Raw genomic sequence first — 17,841 nt, 5'->3', positions numbered from 1 at the left:
AGAAGTATCTCAAGTGCTTTCTGGGCAACCATCAGAAAATTGGTGGCTCTCATTTAACGAACAGCTTTCTTCTCCCACAGAACAACTGCCATCCATTAGTTCACCTGCTAAGTCTGACAGCATCTCTGAACAAACATCTTCCATTAGATTATTAGGTCACAAGACTGAAGACATTAATTTTTCCAATCAGGTGTCAGCTATGGAAACACAAATTTTTAGTTTGTTTATTTCAGACATTTCAAGGAGCATTATAGAAAGCAATAGCAAGACAATATCACAGCTGCAGTCAGCAATGAACTTTGCAGACCTAACTGTACCTTCCAACAGTGAATTTTATTTTGATTTTCCTTTGCCTTCCCTGGAAGCACCCTTGAGTCAATCCTCCATACAGGTACAGGTAAATCCCTTTGCTAAGGTACTTGAAAACTCCACAGAAAAATTGGTATTTGATAGTTTGCAGATGCAAGTTGGAACTGACATAGTAAGTGATCAAACTGACGTGTCCTTCCTAAACAATAGCCAGCATCTTGTTACTGTGCATCCAGCAACCCAGCCTTCACATTCAAGAGACAGCCAAGATGCTTTCTTGATCAATACATCAGTTAAGAGTTTGTTAAACAGTACAAGAACACATTCTCAAAGTCTTTCAGGCAGTGGTGCTGTGACAGATACCATTGATAAAGCAGGAAATAAAGTCCAAATAGATGCAACTGCTTTTCTCAGAAACACCACTTTGATGACATTGCCTTTGGAATTGGGGCACCTTTTTCAGTCAGACTCAGAATTCAGCATCAGTGGACCTTCTAACAGCTACTCCACACCTCCACTCCCACAAAGTTTTCAGAAGCATCTCGGCAGAATTTCTTTGAGCCTGATCCCTCAGTGGGATGTAGAAGAGTTAAGGTTGTCAACATCAGTAACAGCAAGAAGTCACTTAACTGTTTTAGGACAGAACTCCCTTGAAAATCGAGGGGACAGTCTGAGATACCCTCTTTGGGCAACAGAACAAGAAATCATTGGTGCTAACAAAGACACAAGAGATTCTGCTGTTCTGACATCAACAGACATATTGACACTTTCCAAACGGAAAGATGTGGAAGCAGAGAGGTATGGATCTTTTAGCAACAACAGAGGAGTGTCTTTTCTGAACATTGTTAGTACTCAAGCCTTAGAGTTCGAAAATGCTGATGATGAACATTTTGCAAAGCTGTCCCCTATTTTGGAGTCATCAAGAACTGCAGTGATGAATGATGCAATACCTTTGCAATCTTTGCATACTGAAGTTATCATTCATCACAGAGAGACCACCCTGAAGGGCACTTCAATGACACCTGCATCAGCGAGCCGTCCCTCTCTCGTGCAGTCCCAAATGCTGCTTTCTCCTGTGATGTACCACCAGTCATCAGATTCTGCATATTCTTTTTCCTTGTCCAATTTACCATCTGGGACAAGCCAAAATACCATGCCTTACCCACCACTGAATCAACCTCCTAGCCCTTCTGCAGGTTTTTTATCTTGTTCGTGTCACTCCCTCCCTGAGCTGGGCTGTCTGTGTCAACCTGAGGTCAACTACAGTATGTCAAGCCATTAAGTTTAATGTAGAAAAACCCCAGATCATCTTAGATAGTAGGTGCTCAGTTGCTAGACTGAATATAGAAGTAGCTGGCTTTCATCATTTAGCTATAGATCCATGTAGCACATGAAAAGATTTTGGAATAGTAATTAAATTACAGTAGGAGGGAATCTGTAACATCTTAGTGATAGTAATTGTCCTTAACATGTGATTTCTAACTTTTGTTTACTTCTCTAAGACAGCTCTCATGAGACTGTGAGGATAATATATTGGATTGCCTTATATTTTATGTATTTTTATGCTGTTCTATTGCTTAAGGTTGTATGGATGGTTGGGTTGTTTTTTTTTTTTTTGCTTACAGTACTCACATGTTTTTGAGGATTTAACTTTCAAAAAGCAAAGATTTTTCCAAAAGAAACTTTTGGATCATTTGCATAACAGAATGAAAAGAAAAGAGATGTTTCATTGATCATTGTATTTTTGTAGTTGGTGCTGGGTGTGGGGAAAATTGTTTTTCCAGGCTTTTTTTTTTTTTTCAAGTTATCTTTGGCTACTTTTCATCAATTTTCTGCCCATAAAAATATTTATTTTTATTCAGAATTTTGAGGTGGGATTTCCACTGTTTTATTTGGAGAGTGAGGAATCGTTTTTCAGTTTTCATTATCTACCACTGCAGTCTCCTGAGAGTGTTTTAAAATGTAGATTAGTTCTTTGTTCTTGTTCTTTTTTCACCTCATTAAAACATGCTTTGGGTCACCATCTGGTGGAGGCCTTGAAGCTGTTGACTAGTTTGTAGTTAGTAGTTGTTTTAAAAAATACTTTGCATATTGCTATATTAAAGTGTACATAATTACATGAATAAGGTTATAATTATATATGTGTGAGAATATGTATAACAGACATTATGTTTGTGTCTGTATAGTACATTTAAAAGGTACATCATGCATAGAAAATGGAATGTATTTGTAAACATGAGATTCGTGCATGAGATCCAAGTCTTGCAAGTGTTTTAACTTGCATAAAGTCCAATTTTCTACTTCCAAAGACTTCTTTTTTCTGTTTTGTTTTGTTTGCTTGAAACTGTCATAGTAATCATAACAACAAACTAAAGTACATTTTCATATTAAAGTGCACACCAAATTTGTGTGTCTGCAGAGTTAAGGGAAGAACAAAAGACAACGAATCCAAAAGCAAGCGTTCCACTCTTATCTAACATTTAATCATGACTCACCAAGGAGGGTAACTGTTAAACTATCTTCCTGCAAGAAATTGATTTCTCAGTATTTTATCACAGAAGAGTTTTCATACTAATCTCAGTGATCATGTTATCAATACCATAATGAAAAGAAAAGAGCAATACTCGAGCCAGCTCATGAATAAGATACTAACCAATTTGCACAATTGGAAAATACTGAGTCCAGTTTTTTTTCCAATTACTTTTATTTCAAGCTCTTGTAAAAAGGTTGCCTACAAGGTTGTAAAATGATGACATTTATTCCTCTTAGAAGAAAAGGTCTTTTATTTAGATGCAGAAAGATAAAGCAGTCCATTTGTAATCAAGAGACAGAGAGGGCTTTCTGTAAATTCATTGTTGTGTCCTGTTCTGTCCAGTGTAGTGTCTCTAAGATTTGCATAATGTTGATATCATGTATCTGTGATGAAGACCTATAGTGCAATGCCACACGTGCACAATAATGCAAATTAATCAATTCAGAAGCTCTTAAACCTCCTCTGCATCCTAGGAGAGTTTATCTGGCTAGGGTGTACAGAATTCTTAGTAGCTTAATGAAAACTGACTTGTAAAAATCATAAACTTTTAACACAGAGCATAACTGTGAGATGATTTAATGTCATTTTATTAGATGTGAAATCTTGTCATGGTGCCTACCAACTCATGAGCTTCAAGAGAATCTGTATTTACCCAGTGCTCTATCAAAACAATTTTACTGAATACGAAATTACTCCAAGCCAAGTGTTACACATTTAGTGACTGAAAGATGGTTTGTTCAGCTGCCAGTAATGGCCATGTGGGTTCTTCCACTATCTAGTCATCACCAATCCTGAGAGCTTGGTGATGACCAGACAGAGCTGGTCATTCTTCTTCAGTCTGGTCATCACCAAGCCTGACAGCAAAGACTGCTGTGAAAAAAACAGCTGGATGCCCTTTCTCCCACCTAATTCTGTCCTTAGTTATCTTGTTACTTTGGACTGATGAACATTACCTGCTCTCACTATCTTTAAGTCTAGTCTGCAGTGGTTGAGTTGTGCATGATGGCAGTATGGCTGAGAGCAGAGTTTATCCATCTTCAGTAACTTTTTTTGTTAAATTCATGACACTTCCATGATCTTGCTTTTATACACCACATTAAAGGCATATGCAAAATACTATTTAGCTGTATATTGTGAATTTCTATGTCACATTTCAAGTGGCTGTAAAAATATGGGGGGGGAAGGAAATTCTTGTCTGTTTTAACAGAACTAGTGAGAATGAGTCCGAGTCTGCAGGGCTTGTTCACACCAAATTTGTATGATGCCAGCAAGAGCTTGAGGTGTCCTTGTATCAGGTTCAACCCCCTCTTTGTGTTCATCATAAAACTAAAGTCTCTCATCATTGATAAGGTGCATTTGCTCAGTTTCTAATACTGTAATGCTGTGTTTGATGGACAGGTGGGCTATTCTACAGGATATCTATCACTGTCTTTAGTACCAGCTCCAACTCGATGTCGAAGGTACATGATGTGGTTGCAGAATGGGTAAGTTCAGTTTTCTTTCATGTGTAATTAGATATATGAATCTGCCTCACTAATATAATCCATTTGAAAAGGAAAACTCCAAGAGAATACCAAATAAATTCTTAGACTGCTGTGTTTTCTCTGAAGATCTTTCTGTTGCTACTTTGCACAATAATGAATTCAGGTCTAGCTGGGGTTATTAAACACAGTAATGGATTCAGGTCTAGCTGGGGCTATTAAACACCCTGGAGAAAATGTTTAAATGTCTCCACTATGCTAGCCAGCTGCTGAAGAGATGTGGATACTAGCTGAGATTTTGGAAAGTATGCAGAAATTAGAATTGTTGTCTGAAAGAGGTAGAAGTTCCAATATCACTATATACAGAGCAAAATTTTTTCCCCTCCAATAGTTTTGTGGTTTTGAAGTTACATTGTGTTAGAAATAGTAATAAAAAATCAGGCAGTGTTCATTTGCCTGAGGCAATACACTTTTGTGATTTAACCTAATATTCACTACTTTGGAAGTCTTCTACCTTAGGTCAATTAATTGTTGGTGTTTTTTAGTAACCCCTATTTTTTTCCAGCCCATTTTAACAGACATAAGCTCCTTTCTGGGGCCTCTGGGTGGAGAATTCTTGAAGTTCCTGCCTCTGAAAATTCCTCTTGTCTGAACACAGATACTCTCTGTCATTTGGACAGTTCACATAGTGGTACTCACACAATCTCTAAGTAGCCTTTTACCATCTATTTACATGGAAATATGTCAAAAGTATGTGGCAATTACTATTTTTCTTTTTATAACTGTTAAGGCTTTCAGAAGCTAAGAAAACCAGCTGTAGTCATCTACAAACCAGAAATGCAGCCTTCCACATTAGCCAAGGTTGTTCTCTTAGCAGCCATAGCCAGGTGATGCCTAAGCAAGGAATCTAGAAAGGTGTCACTCCCCCCTAGCAGACTGTGCAAAAGCCCACATGTAAGAAAGCCTGCATCTGTCACTACTAGTTGCACATCTAAATTTGGCAATCACCTCACTGAAACTAGAGTGCTCTCTTTGCTTTGAAAAACTGAAGGGTGAAATTCTAACTCTGTCTTTGGCAACTAAGAGCCACAATTACATCTCACCATTCATGTGATCAATGTCTTACTTCTTCTTTCAGCTAAATCGTACTTTCCAGAACTGGAATTACACGGTGTATGTGGTCAATATCAGGTAAATGGAAGGGGAAAATGTTTATGCTCTGTTACTTTAGAGGACAAAACCATCCTAATTAATTTTTATTTCTTTTGCAGCATCCAACCTGGCCCCATTAAAGAGGGAGCAAGAGAAAAAAGAAGTATTAACAGGTAATATTTGAAGACACATTTTCTTGATAGAGGCAACAGCTGCTATTACAAGTGGCTTTACAGCAGGCTTTATTGTATGTTGTTGGATTCATTGTCTGTTACTGTGCATATGCTGCTAGTCTGTAAATACATGACTGCTGGCAAGCTGAGTGCTCTGGATGTGCTCAGAAACCTAATACTGGTTATCATGTTTGGTTTGGTTTAAACCTACCAAGCTCTAAGCCTTAACAGATTGGGTTTTTTTCAGAGTTCAGATTTCATCTGTCACAAAGATTACTACACAGTCATATATATGTATTAGGGCACACCCAGCTTTATTTGGCAGCAGGCTTTGGTACACCGGTATCTGTGTGTGCTCACTGCATTTATTCTCTTGAACCAAAGCCTTATGAGTTAAAAAACATTTTACTAGATGCAAAACACTGAAAACTCGTGCTAGAATTGAAAGCCAAACTGGTGTGAGTTAAACTATTTACCATATGCTCTCATTTCCTGACTTCTGCTGGGCTCAGAGGCACCAGAGCTGGAATGGCCTCAAAGGCAGCCAAAGAAAGTTAGATGGGTCACACACCCTGAAAATTTGGCCTCAGGAGATGTCTTTGAAAGAAGCAGGCTGATTTGTAAGGGATATGTGGGAAGATAGTGAATCTTAGGACCAGTTTAAGGAAAGGAAGCCAAAACACGAGTCTTGTGAGGAAGGGGCAAGAGGTTGGTATGTGATACATCTGTTTGCAGTGTAGGCAGAAGTCCTATAGCACAGGACTTGAACTGCAGACGCTTGAGAACTACCTTGCTAGTAGCTGGGCTTTTTAATTTCAGAGTCATGATTTACCACACTGATTTTTCTACAGAGTTGGCATAGACCTGAGACGATTTGTAGTATATACTGTCTCCTTCCCACACACCCACAGCAGAAAGACAGTTTTAACTGGCAGAGCTGTTAAGCTGGTATAGTGTAAACCCAGTCTCTGAATAGGCTGTTTTGCTGTTTGACCTATATTTGAAGTAGGATGTAGTGATGTGGGTGGGATTTTTTTTTTCACAGTTATAAATGATATGGTTATGCCAGCAAAAGCTTTTAAGTTGAGACCATGCCTCAGGTCTTACCAACAGTCCAGGAATGTAAAACTTCACCCATCCTTATCCCTGCATCTTTCATGAGGCTGTTAACCCATCTTGTCAGCATCTGTTCTCCCTTACACAGCACACTTGACTTCTTGTCTTACCTTCCCACCATCCTGTCCTCTGGGTTTTGTTTCTTCTTCATGGTCTGTAATAAAACAGGTGAAGAAGAAGATTTTATTCTAGTAATTTCATTTCCTTCTCCTCTGTTTCTGAGATAGAGTGCATGTGGCACTAAATTACTTCAAATAATATCTGACTATTATGGGGAGTTAACCCCATCCCAATCCACTTAGTTTATCGTGAGGCTGTAGAACTGCACGTTAGTAATAAGTCATAAAGGTTTTTGAGGAAGGCTTGATCTGATGACAACTGATCTTCACATGGGTGCTAGTGCACTTAGTCATGTAGTCTGCCTGGACTTCAGCAAAACTTTTGACACTATCTGCCACAAGAAGCTCCTAGCCAAGCTGGCAGCTCATGGTTTGGACAGATTCACTCTGTGCTGGATCAAGAACTGGCTGGATGGCAGAGCCCAGAGAGTGGTGGTGAATGGTGCCACATCCAGTTGGCAGCTGTCACTAGAGGTGTTCCCCAAGGATCAGTGCTGGGCCCAGTCCTGTTCAATATCTTTATTGATGATCTGGACGAGGGGATTGAGTCCAGCATCAGTAAGTTTGCAGATGACACCAAGTTAATAGCAGGTGTGGAGCTGTTGGAAGGTAGGAGAGCCCTGCAGAGGGACCTGGACAGGCTGCATGGGTGGGCAGAGGCCAATGGGATGAGATTGAACAAGGCCAAGTGCAGGGTTTTGAACTTTGGCCACAACAACCCCAAGCGGCGCTACAGGCTGGGGACTGAGTGGCTGAGAGCAGCCAGGTAGAAAGGGACCTGGGGGTACAGGTAGAGAGTAGGCAGAAGATGAGGCAGCAGTGTGCCTAGGTGGGCAAGAGAGCCAATGGCATCCTGGCCTGCATCAGGAACAGTGTGGCCAGTAGGACAAGGGAGGTTATTCTGCCCCTGTACTCAGCACTGGTCAGGCCACACCTTGAGTGCTGTGTCCAGTTCTGGGCCCCTCAATTCAAGAGAGATGTTGAGGTGCTGGAAGGTGTCCAGAGAAGGGCAACAAAGCTGGTGAGGGGCCTGGAGCACAAACCCTATGAGGAGAGGTTGAGGGAGCTGGGGGTGTTTAGCCTGGAGAAGAGGAGGCTCAGGAGGGACCTCATTGCTGTCTACAACTACCTGAAGGGACATTGTAGCCAGGTGGGGGTTGGTCTCTTCTCCCAGGCAACCACCAATAGAACAAGGGGACACAGTCTCAAGTTGTGCTGGGGAAAGTCTAGGCTGGATGTTAGGAGGAAGTTGTTGCCAGAGAGAGTGATTGGCATTGGAATGGGCTGCCCAGGGAGGTGGTGGAGTCACCGTCCCTGGAGGTGTTCAAGCAAAGCCTGGATGAGGCACTTAGTGCCATGGTCTGGTTGACTGGCTAGGGCTGGGTGCTAGGTTGGACTGGATGATCTTGGAGGTCTCTTCCAACCTGGTTGATTCTATGATTCTATGATTCATTAATTTGAAAGATTTAGTTAATTAGAAGGGTTAGGTGGTAGGTTGGACTCAATGATCCTAGAGGTCTTTTCCAACCTGGTTTAATTCTGTGATTCTGTGTGATTCTGTGAAATGCAAACCACGTCACACTAAATCCAAACAATCAGGATTGCTGTGCTGTGCATGTTCTCTTAGAAAACCTGTGGGGTTTTCTGTTGGATTTTTCTTGTCTTTTTTTTCACTCTGGGGGATATCACAGGGGTAAATAAAATTTTACTTGAGCTGCATGATATGTGATTAAGGAAAATTACACTTTTTGCACATTCTATGTACATGTGTGTATATATAGACACACACATATACATACATACATATATGGGGGGGTGTCTGTTTTTTTCATGTTCATCAGAGAGAGTGATTTCCCATTGGAATGGGCTGCCCAGGGAGGTGGTGGAGGCACCGTACCTGGGGGTCTTCAAGAAAAGCCTGGATGAGGCACTTAGTGCCATGGTCTAGTTGACTGGCTAGGGCTGGGTGCTAGGTTGGACTGGATGATGTTGGAGGTCTCTTCCACCCTGGTTGATTCTATGATTCTATGATTCATCTTTTCATGCATCATTTGCCTCTTACAGGAGTAACATTTGAGAAAGGTTGATGGTCACCCAGCTTTAAGTGTTCTGCCTGCCTGCCTTTCGTTGTACATAGCTTCCCTTCTGAAACATATCAAAGAATCATCTTCCTGGCTTTCATCACCAGGTTTCCAGTTCTTTGAGGTCCATGCAGCTGCTTCTAGATTTTGTGAGGGGAAAAAATCTGTTGAATTTTTGAAGATCCAGAAAGTAAACTTTTTGTTTTTATTGCCAGTTCCTAATCATTGCTCTCAAGACACATGGTTAGACTTCCCAATTTCTTGGATTTGTCCAGGGTAGGTTTCTAAGGAAATCTTAAATGGCACAAGAGTAACATTTTGGGCCATGAAAAATGAGCAGGTTACAGGTTGAACGTTCTTAATCCTTGATGAAAATAATGTTCATTTCCCACTGCCCAAGTAATCCACTGAAATATTACGACTGAGTTCTCATTTGTAGCTTGCTTGTGGTGTTATTTCATACAGTTTCTATTAATTAAATATTCCTGTGAATTATCTCTTTGAATAGTTGTCCAGAGATTTTCTTATTTCTCCATTTTGGATAGTCAAGAATAACTCTATTACAGCTTTAGACATTTCCTTTAGTTTTGAAGTGTTTTTTATTCCACTTACCTTCATGTTCATCTGAACAGACTCTTGTTCTTTTAAACTGGCAGAGAGGAGATTTAAACTAGATGTTAGGAAGTTCTTTACAGTGAGGGTGGTGAAACACTGAATTAGGTTCCGCAGGGAGGTTGTGGATGCTCCCTCCATGGAGGTGTTCAAAGCTAGGTTGGATGAAGCCTTGAGCAACCTGTTCTAGTGGGAGGTGTCCCTGCCTATGGTGGGGGGCTGTAAGTAGATGATCTTTGAGGTCCCTTCCAACCTAAACCATTCCATGATTCTTTTACTCCACAGTTAAAATTTAAGACCTAACCCATAAATATGCCGACCTTAACTTTATCTTTTACAGAAGTTAACATATTATTCCTACTCTAAATCATTAAATCTTATCTCTCTTTGCTGAATTTTCCACAAGATCATAGCCTTCTTATTACTAAAGCATTATCATGGTTCTTTAAATTGCTCTTTGACAATTTTTCTTACCATCCAGATCACTTTTTTTTTTCCCTTACCTTTTGGAGTAGTATTTTATACAGCAGTTTAAAAAAGCCCCAAACAACAAAATAACCTTTCCCAGGCTTTTCTATGGGTTTTGCTTTGCTTCAACCCTTATTTACCACACTGTTACCTTATCAAGAACTTCTGTTATCAGACTCCCCACCTAGTCTTCTTGCCAATGAAAGAGGAAGAATTATTAGAGAGAATGATTCAGAGAAGAAATAGAAGCTGGAAGTGGGAGGTGGGAAGCTGGCTTTTTTTGGCATATTAAAAATAGGTGTTTTCCATATAAATGTTTTAAACTGTACTGCATTCTGGAGGAAAGCAAAACAAAAACATGGAAGTGGATTGTTATTCTTTCATCGCTGTGTTCTGTGAGCTGCAGAAATCCAAAGTACACTGTGCTTATTATGAGTTTATTTGTGGGGTGATGAGAGATAGAGTGCCAAGTCCAAAAGTGCATGTCATTATCAGCACCTTTAATACTGGATGACAGCTATGTATCAAGCCAATACTTTGGTAGATTATTAACTATTTTAATAGCATTTTATCACAGCTGTGCTTGACTTTGTGTCTGTGTTCAATTTTTTCCTCTGGCCATACTGGTTTTACCCTCTTAATAAGAAGGCAGCTGTTCAAAGTAAATTATATTATGGAAGTTTTATTATTTTGGGGTTTTTTTTTTCTTTATTTCTTAATTGTTTAATATAATTTTAGTTCTTTATTAAACTTAATTAGAATATTTAATTAAGCTGCTCAAAATAAAGCAAACTAGTTCAGCATGGACCATGGATGTATCTGTTTCTTTGTGCTCCATTATTTTGCACAAGCCTTGGAAGGTGAAGCTGATTTGCAGATTTTGTGTAGAGGAATTACAGAGGGTTTTCTATCTTACATTAATTCTTTGCCTTTTTTTGACTCTTCAGCTTTCTCAAAACTTTCTGTGGCTGCTGCTTATTCTTGGAAGGTTCCTTCTGATCCTCAGTCTTGTCAGAATCATAGAATCAACCAGGTTGGAAGAGACCTCCAAGATCATCCAGTCCAGCCTATCCCCCAAGTGTAGTCAGATACGACTGTACAGCACTGCCTCAGTAGGGGAATTGGTCTTCAGTAAGCAGCTCATCTGCCCTGCATTTCCTTTCTTGTTTTATTTCACAAGCAATTCCAAGAATTCAGGTCCCAGTTCATTGATAAGCTTGTCTCAACATGCAGAGAAGATTATACTTGCTCCAACTGTCACTGCTTCAACCACAGTGCTAGCAATCTGTGCAAAGACCACTAGACTTAAACCAGAAATCCCTTCTCTTAGGGATGAAAATAGAGAGGAAAGAAGGAAACCAGAGGTGCCCTTGCCTCGGGCTTGTGTTGGTTTGGGTGTTACCTGACCCCCCACACACACTTTGCAAATCACCCAGACTAGACTCAGCTGGCTCTGGAAATTTGAATGCAGCTTATATTTACAGCTTAGCACAATACACAAGCAGATATTTACAGTGTATACAGTTATAGACAGAAATAGACAAGGGAAAAGGGAATACAGAAGCACAACAGCCCTCCCAGAAACCTGAGTCCCCAGGAGGGGCTCTCAACTGCCCTTCCACCTTCTCCCACCCCTCTACCTTACCCCAGATGTTGCCCCAAGGAAGAATGGAGGGTCAGCCAGGGGGGTTAAGAAGCAAGTGGATTAATCAGAAAGATGGCAGGTGAAGTTAGAGAGAAATGCAGCTTAGAGCTCAGGCTGTGCTCAAACTCCCTTATCTATGTTTTTACTCTTGTTCTTCTACATCTCAGCAAGCCTATGAGTGAAGTAGACATCACCATTGTTTCTCTTTCACAGCCTGTGATCTAATTCTTCTCACCAAAACATTCTAGCTACCTTCAAACTAGCACAGGGTTGCATTTTCCGAGCCCACGAGAGTTTTGTGCCAGTGTCAGTGAGGCAGATTCAGACTTCTGCATGCTGTGTTTTTGGGCACTGCCTTGCTTAATGGAAAGTTTAACACACTTGGATACAACTCGAGCTAGATTGTGTAATAGTTGTGGATAGGACTTAACAACCTCAGAGTAGCATCATTTTGTTTTTATGGTTGTAAATTTCTCTACATAGTGAAGTATTAGTATTAGGCTTTTATGATCTTCATAGATTTACTGCAGATTGTTTGTTATGAAATAATAATGCTTTTCTTCTTAGAAATGAATGCATCTCTGGTGCCTATTTCCATTTTAAAAAAGAAAATTCCTGATTTCTTCTAGTGACATTTTAGGAACAGCTTAGAGCAGGCTCACTTCTTCTCACCCTGAATTCAACTTGACAGTGTTACCTAAGGCAGCAAGGGACAACTTTAACCAGTGCTGAACAGCATTTTAGAATGCCTCATGTACATTACGTGCAATATTTCTGCTTGAAAAACTGACCAACAAAATGCCAAGCACAAGCCTGCAGGTTTCTCCATAGGCCCTGCTGTCATCTTGTGTCAGTGACCTGTAAAGAAAGAGTTCACAGTTTACTTCATCTGTGGATGAAGGAATTTGGGAATTCTTCCCAAGTGGCTAAAGGATGATCCCTTCTTAGTGTCCTGCTGAAGCTGCCTGCTCTTGATCCAGCTTCCAATGACTTCCTTTTTCTTTCTACTGACTTTAACTGGATTAAGTGTAGGTTAGACTTTAGATGCCATTTTTAGGGAAGTAATATACTGAGGAATGGGGGGTTTCTTTGGTTTGGGGGTGTTTAGCCTGGAGAAGAGGAGGCTCAGGGGGGACCTCATTGCTGTCTACAACTACCTTAAGGGAGGTTGTAGCCAGGTGGGGGCTGGCCTCTTCTCCCAGACAACCAGCAACAGAACAAGGGAACACAGTCTCAAGTTGTGCCAGGGCAAGTATAGGCTGGGTGTTAGGAAGAAGCTGTTGACAGAGAGAGTGATTGGCATTGGAATGGGCTGCCCAGGGATGTGGTGGAGCTGCTGTCCCTGGAGGTGTTCAAGCAAAGCCTGGATGAGGCACTTAGTGCCATGGTCTAGTTGAGTGGCTAGGGCTGGGTGCTAGGTTGGACTGGATGATCTTGGAGGTCTCTTCCAACCTGATTGATTCTATGATTCTGTGATTTTGGGTTTTTTGTTGTTGTTGTTTATTTGGGTTTTTTTTAACATTGTTCAAGCATACCAAAAACTTATTTCAGCAAAGAACAGCTGTTGAAATTATTCCAGTCCTTTCTCATTTGTCTTTCTGTTACATTCTCTAATAATGAATAGTCTACATACCAAATCATCACATATTGTAAGTGCTTTCTGTTGAAAAGCTGTAGTTCTTTCTATTCCCACACAAGATTTGCAAGGAGGAGCAAGGCCCAGAGACACGAGAACAGGCACAAAGGCATGACCATGCTGCTGACAGCACTGTTCTGTTACAATGACTATTTAAAAGGAAGGCATAGAGTTTTTTTATTTTCAGTAGTCCAAAAGTTAGCTGCAATTTGTAGTTTTGTGTCCTGAAGTCTCAGATTTTGTGGTTTTTTCTGTAACATCAGCTTCTGCTGAGAAAGGAACTTTTTGCCATCATCCTTGACATTACTTTGAATGTGTCTATTGTGCCCAGTCCTAATTTTTTGCTCTCTGTTCTGAACATTTTAATGGTATCCTGGTCTAAAATCACCTGAAGTAAAGGTATATCCACAGCTCAGGTGCTTTTGTGGAATGTTTTTAACTTCCCTCTGTCTTCATATTCCTTTCTGCTTCATTCTGTGTGTTTTCTGACATTTTGTCTGCTGTTTGTATTACATCTTCACTCAATAACTCACTCAATAGCCAGATCATTTTTTGTCTGTCCAGTCAAAGTGAAGAAGTTACTAGGTGACTATGTAGACCTACCTGTGCTGCCAGTCTTGAGTTATAGCTGCCCATCACTGCTTTATCTTTGGAGCCAGTGTAACAACAGGATTTGTAAAGAATTTAATTCTGACATCTTAAAGCTGCCAGGGTAGTTAGGAATGACATTTCCAGGGACTTTTAGTGGAAATGTAAGTTCCTTGATTCCTTAGGTTCTTTAAAAATTGTTCTTTGCATACTTTAAATCAAGTAGCACTTAGGAGCAGTTATTTGTTAAACAGTTTGACAGTCAGAGGAATTGAGTATTGTTCATCCTGTCCAGGAGAACATGAGGAGAGCTATGCACTGCTAGCTATCAGACAGTTATCTTCAGGTACGAGGCAGTCTGTGCTGCACGGTTTGTTAATCCTTCCTTCGGGCTTCTTGCATGGTGAGTGGGACCACAGCCTGTGTGTAGGCACTCTGTCCTGGAATAGCTCTGAGTCACGCTGCTGGAGAAGAAAGCTGGCTTTGTGGTGCATGCTGTAGCAGCATGGGTGCCCTCACTGCCTCCTGTGCCACTCGTGAGGGTGCAGCTTGATAAACTCCTTTCTCTGATCCAGCTTAGCTTGGCGGACTAGGACAAAGTGGCACAGACACTGGTCTTCCTCTGCTTTCCTGCTTGCTCCAGCTGTCACCACCATTTCAGTCCAAGAGAAGAGAGCCATAAATGCTTATCCCTATTGTGTTTACCTGCCCCACAGTCCATTTTTTAATATTGGCAGCAGTGATACTAGTGGTACAGATCACTGTGAGTGATCTATCATTTGTAATTGATTGCTGCTGTGCGAGCGTCTCTGCTGTTTTACAGCATGCAATAAAAGGTGTAAGGCTGGGTGCAGTGAATGTGGTGACAGCAGCAGAGCATGGTAGTGTTCCCATTTGTTTGAGTGCAGACCTCCCATTTCCCAAATCAAGAATTTTGTTCTTCACCATTAAAGTGTTTTCTTTTTGAGATCTGAGTGTGACGAAAGTGGAAGGAAACACACATAAAGTTTTATATTGCATCAGCTCTGAAGCTAAAAGGTTTTTACTTACTTTGAAAACCTAGGATGAGCCATTCTGAAAAGTTTATAGTTATTTTCCTCATATTGTGGGACAGGCTCTTAGTACACAGGCTTGTGTTCTAAAGAATTTCTCAAGAAAGAAAACCAAAACGTTTTTGCACAGATTGTTTTTATCAGTGCTTCATAGCCAATATTTTATAACTTCAACATAACTGTAATCAGTTCTGCCTCATCTATCATGATCCCTTCTTTTTTGTTGCTGTTATCCCTCTGAACAGTTATAGGTACTCAGTATAATTTTGATTAGTTGAAAGTCCTGCACTATGCAGCATGGCAGTGGCAGGCACTGTTCACTTATGACTTCTGTTCTACAGCCAAAGCGCTGAGGTAGGGAGTGGCATCACTACATTAAGTTTTCCTCTTCTGAAGTAAAGGGAATAGATGAGTGAAGCCAGAATCTTTTAGGAAAGATGGTTTAACTGCCAGGAGACTCTGGGGCTGAAATAGTAGAGGGCTGAAGGAACTGGCAGTCATGTAAGTAATTTCCATGCTTCTGCTAAAAATAAATGCCATAATAAGCTTGTGCCTCATAATATATCTGAGGTATACAGAAGAGCCAGCTAATGCACAGCAACCCTGCTGAGGCTATTGCTGTATGCTGAACAGTCCACAGATACAAAAGGACTGTTAGGAACTCAGTGTCTGTGGAAGCAAGGCAAGAGATATCTGACCAGAGATAGCTGGAATTTCTCTGATAAAATGGATCAATCAGGGGAAAAAGAAGCCAAGCCAGCAAGGTGGTCACATTTTAATCTTCTCTGCAAACATGTTGCCAGTAAAACAGTGCACATGGCAAGAAGAAATTAAAATGTACTGGTGTTCAACAACAACCACAAACCACAAACAAACAAAAACCCCAACCAAGACCAACACAAAACCCACCACAACCAAGGACTGGGTACATTTATTATTGATTTGCCATTGGAATGGGCTGCCCAGGGAGGTGGTGGAGTCACCATCCCTGGAGGTGTTCAAGCAAAGCCTGGATGAGGCACTTAGTCTAGTTGACTGGCTAGGGCTGGGTGCTAGGTTGGACTGGATGATCTTGGAGGTCTCTTCCAACCTGCTTGATTCTATATATTCTATGATTATTTCTTTATATCTGCAACAGTGAAATGTGTGCAATATTTACTTCACATTCATGACTTCCTGATGAGGTTTGGGCTTCACTTTATTATTTTCTGTCTAAAGCAAGAGATTTTTTTCTAATGCCAGGTCATTTAATGCCATTTCACTAATGAGAGTACTTCAGAGTTATTGGTTGAAATTGTTTAGTTTTCAGAGTGACATCTGACAGAAGGAAGGTTAAATCTGCCATCTAAGAACAACATCTGTATACTAAGCTATAGTTTTATTCTGTACCAAGCTGGGCACATCTGGAAAGTGCAGCTCTGACCTGTCATCATGGGGTTGTCTTTCTAGAAGATTTTAGGAAATGAAGTCCTAGTCTGTACATACAGTGCTCCTACAGACCTCTACTCTTAAGTAGACTGCAAGACCTTTTATCTCACTGCTGCTTTCTTGCACTGGGGACTAGTGGTGAAAGCAGCTCTGTTTGGTGTGTGCCCAACTCACTGTATGTGTGCTGGCAGTGCTGCCACTTCCCAGGCTGCCAGGAATTGCTCACACACTGTGAAGGTCTGTCTTTATTCAAGCTTCTGGGTATCCAAGGGCAAGTCTAAGATGAAGACAGCCCAAAGCAGTCTTTTTCCTTTTTTCCACATTTTGGCTCCCATGGAGCTCCAATGTTCCATGCTTCAGTGCCGTCACCTCCTACTAGCCAGAGCCAAGCAGTGCTCTTGGGTACCAACATATTCTCTTCTCCAACATGTGTTTTTGGTGTCCCAGGAGGAAATTTTTGAGCCTTCCACTCAAGACTTCTTTTCCTGTGTTCTGCTAGAACTGCTTTTCAGTTCATTTTCCCTTCCAGAAAAGTTATGTTTTTGGACAAGGGTGGGGGTTGCTTTACTTGTCTCACAGGAAAGAGACTTGGGCCCCTTGGGCTAGTTCTTATCCTCCAGAAAGTAGTAGTGGTGGGCTACAGTACAAAATAGTTACTACTGCTCAAACTTGAATTACTCATCTGAGCTACTAGACCTTCCTAACTGGGACTAAAAGTTTCAGAACTGTGTTGGGGTCGTTTTCACTCCATCAGTATTTAGATATTTGTTAGGCATCTGTTCTTTGTTAATCTTCTGGTGTGATGAGTTAGGAACTTACCACCACCACTATTGGAATTTACCAGACTGGCTCAGACAGCTTGGAAGTAAGGTGAATCTGTATTTACAGCAAAGGAAAATCTGCAAGCATATATGCACAATATATTTACAAGTATTTACAATTATATACCAATTAGAAATCCAAACTCCCTCCCAGACAAAGGAAACTGCCCAGAAGGTGCTCAAAACTACCTTCTCTTTCTCCCTCTGCTTTCCCAGACAGGCAAACAAAGTCAACCAGCAAAGCTGATGTTATTACTTGTTAGTGGAGAGATTAGAGCAGAGTGAAGGAGGAGTGAAAAGGACAGCACTGCAGAACCAAGTGGGACAAATTGTTGGCATTTTGGCTTTTTATCCCTCTCATCAACCAATGCATAATACAGACTTCATCATTATTTTCTTTTTTACAACCAATGATCTAACAGAGTGGCTGGAGAGCAGCCAGGAAGAAAGGGACCTGGGGGTACTGGTAGAGAGTAGGCTGAGGATGAGGCAACAGTGTGCCCAGGTGGCCAAGAGAGCCAATGGCATCCTGGCCTGCATCAGGAACAGTGTGGCCAGTAGGACAAGGGAGGTTATTCTGCCCCTGTACTCAGCACTGGTCAGGCCACACCTTGAGTGCTGTGTCCA

At 41.0% G+C, this 17,841-nt stretch overlaps 1 protein-coding gene across 5 annotated transcripts in view; it reads left to right on the top strand.

The window, feature by feature from the left end:
* Window positions 1-17,841, top strand: part of ADGRG6 (adhesion G protein-coupled receptor G6) — a 132,423-nt gene that overhangs the window by 70,850 nt on the left and 43,732 nt on the right. For all 5 annotated transcript variants that reach the window (XM_064169105.1, XM_064169103.1, XM_064169104.1 and 2 more), the window contains 3 exons: window positions 4,241-4,326; window positions 5,462-5,514; window positions 5,595-5,648. In XM_064169105.1, the coding sequence (XP_064025175.1) occupies window positions 4,241-4,326; window positions 5,462-5,514; window positions 5,595-5,648 (193 nt within the window). The remainder of the gene's footprint in view (window positions 1-4,240; window positions 4,327-5,461; window positions 5,515-5,594; window positions 5,649-17,841) is intronic.

Source organism: Pogoniulus pusillus, chromosome 31 (genome assembly GCF_015220805.1).
Source record: "Pogoniulus pusillus isolate bPogPus1 chromosome 31, bPogPus1.pri, whole genome shotgun sequence".
In the NCBI taxonomy this organism is placed as follows: Eukaryota; Metazoa; Chordata; class Aves; order Piciformes; family Lybiidae; genus Pogoniulus; species Pogoniulus pusillus.
Note: the sequence above shows the minus strand (reverse complement) of the source record. Positions and strands in the feature narration are given on the sequence as shown.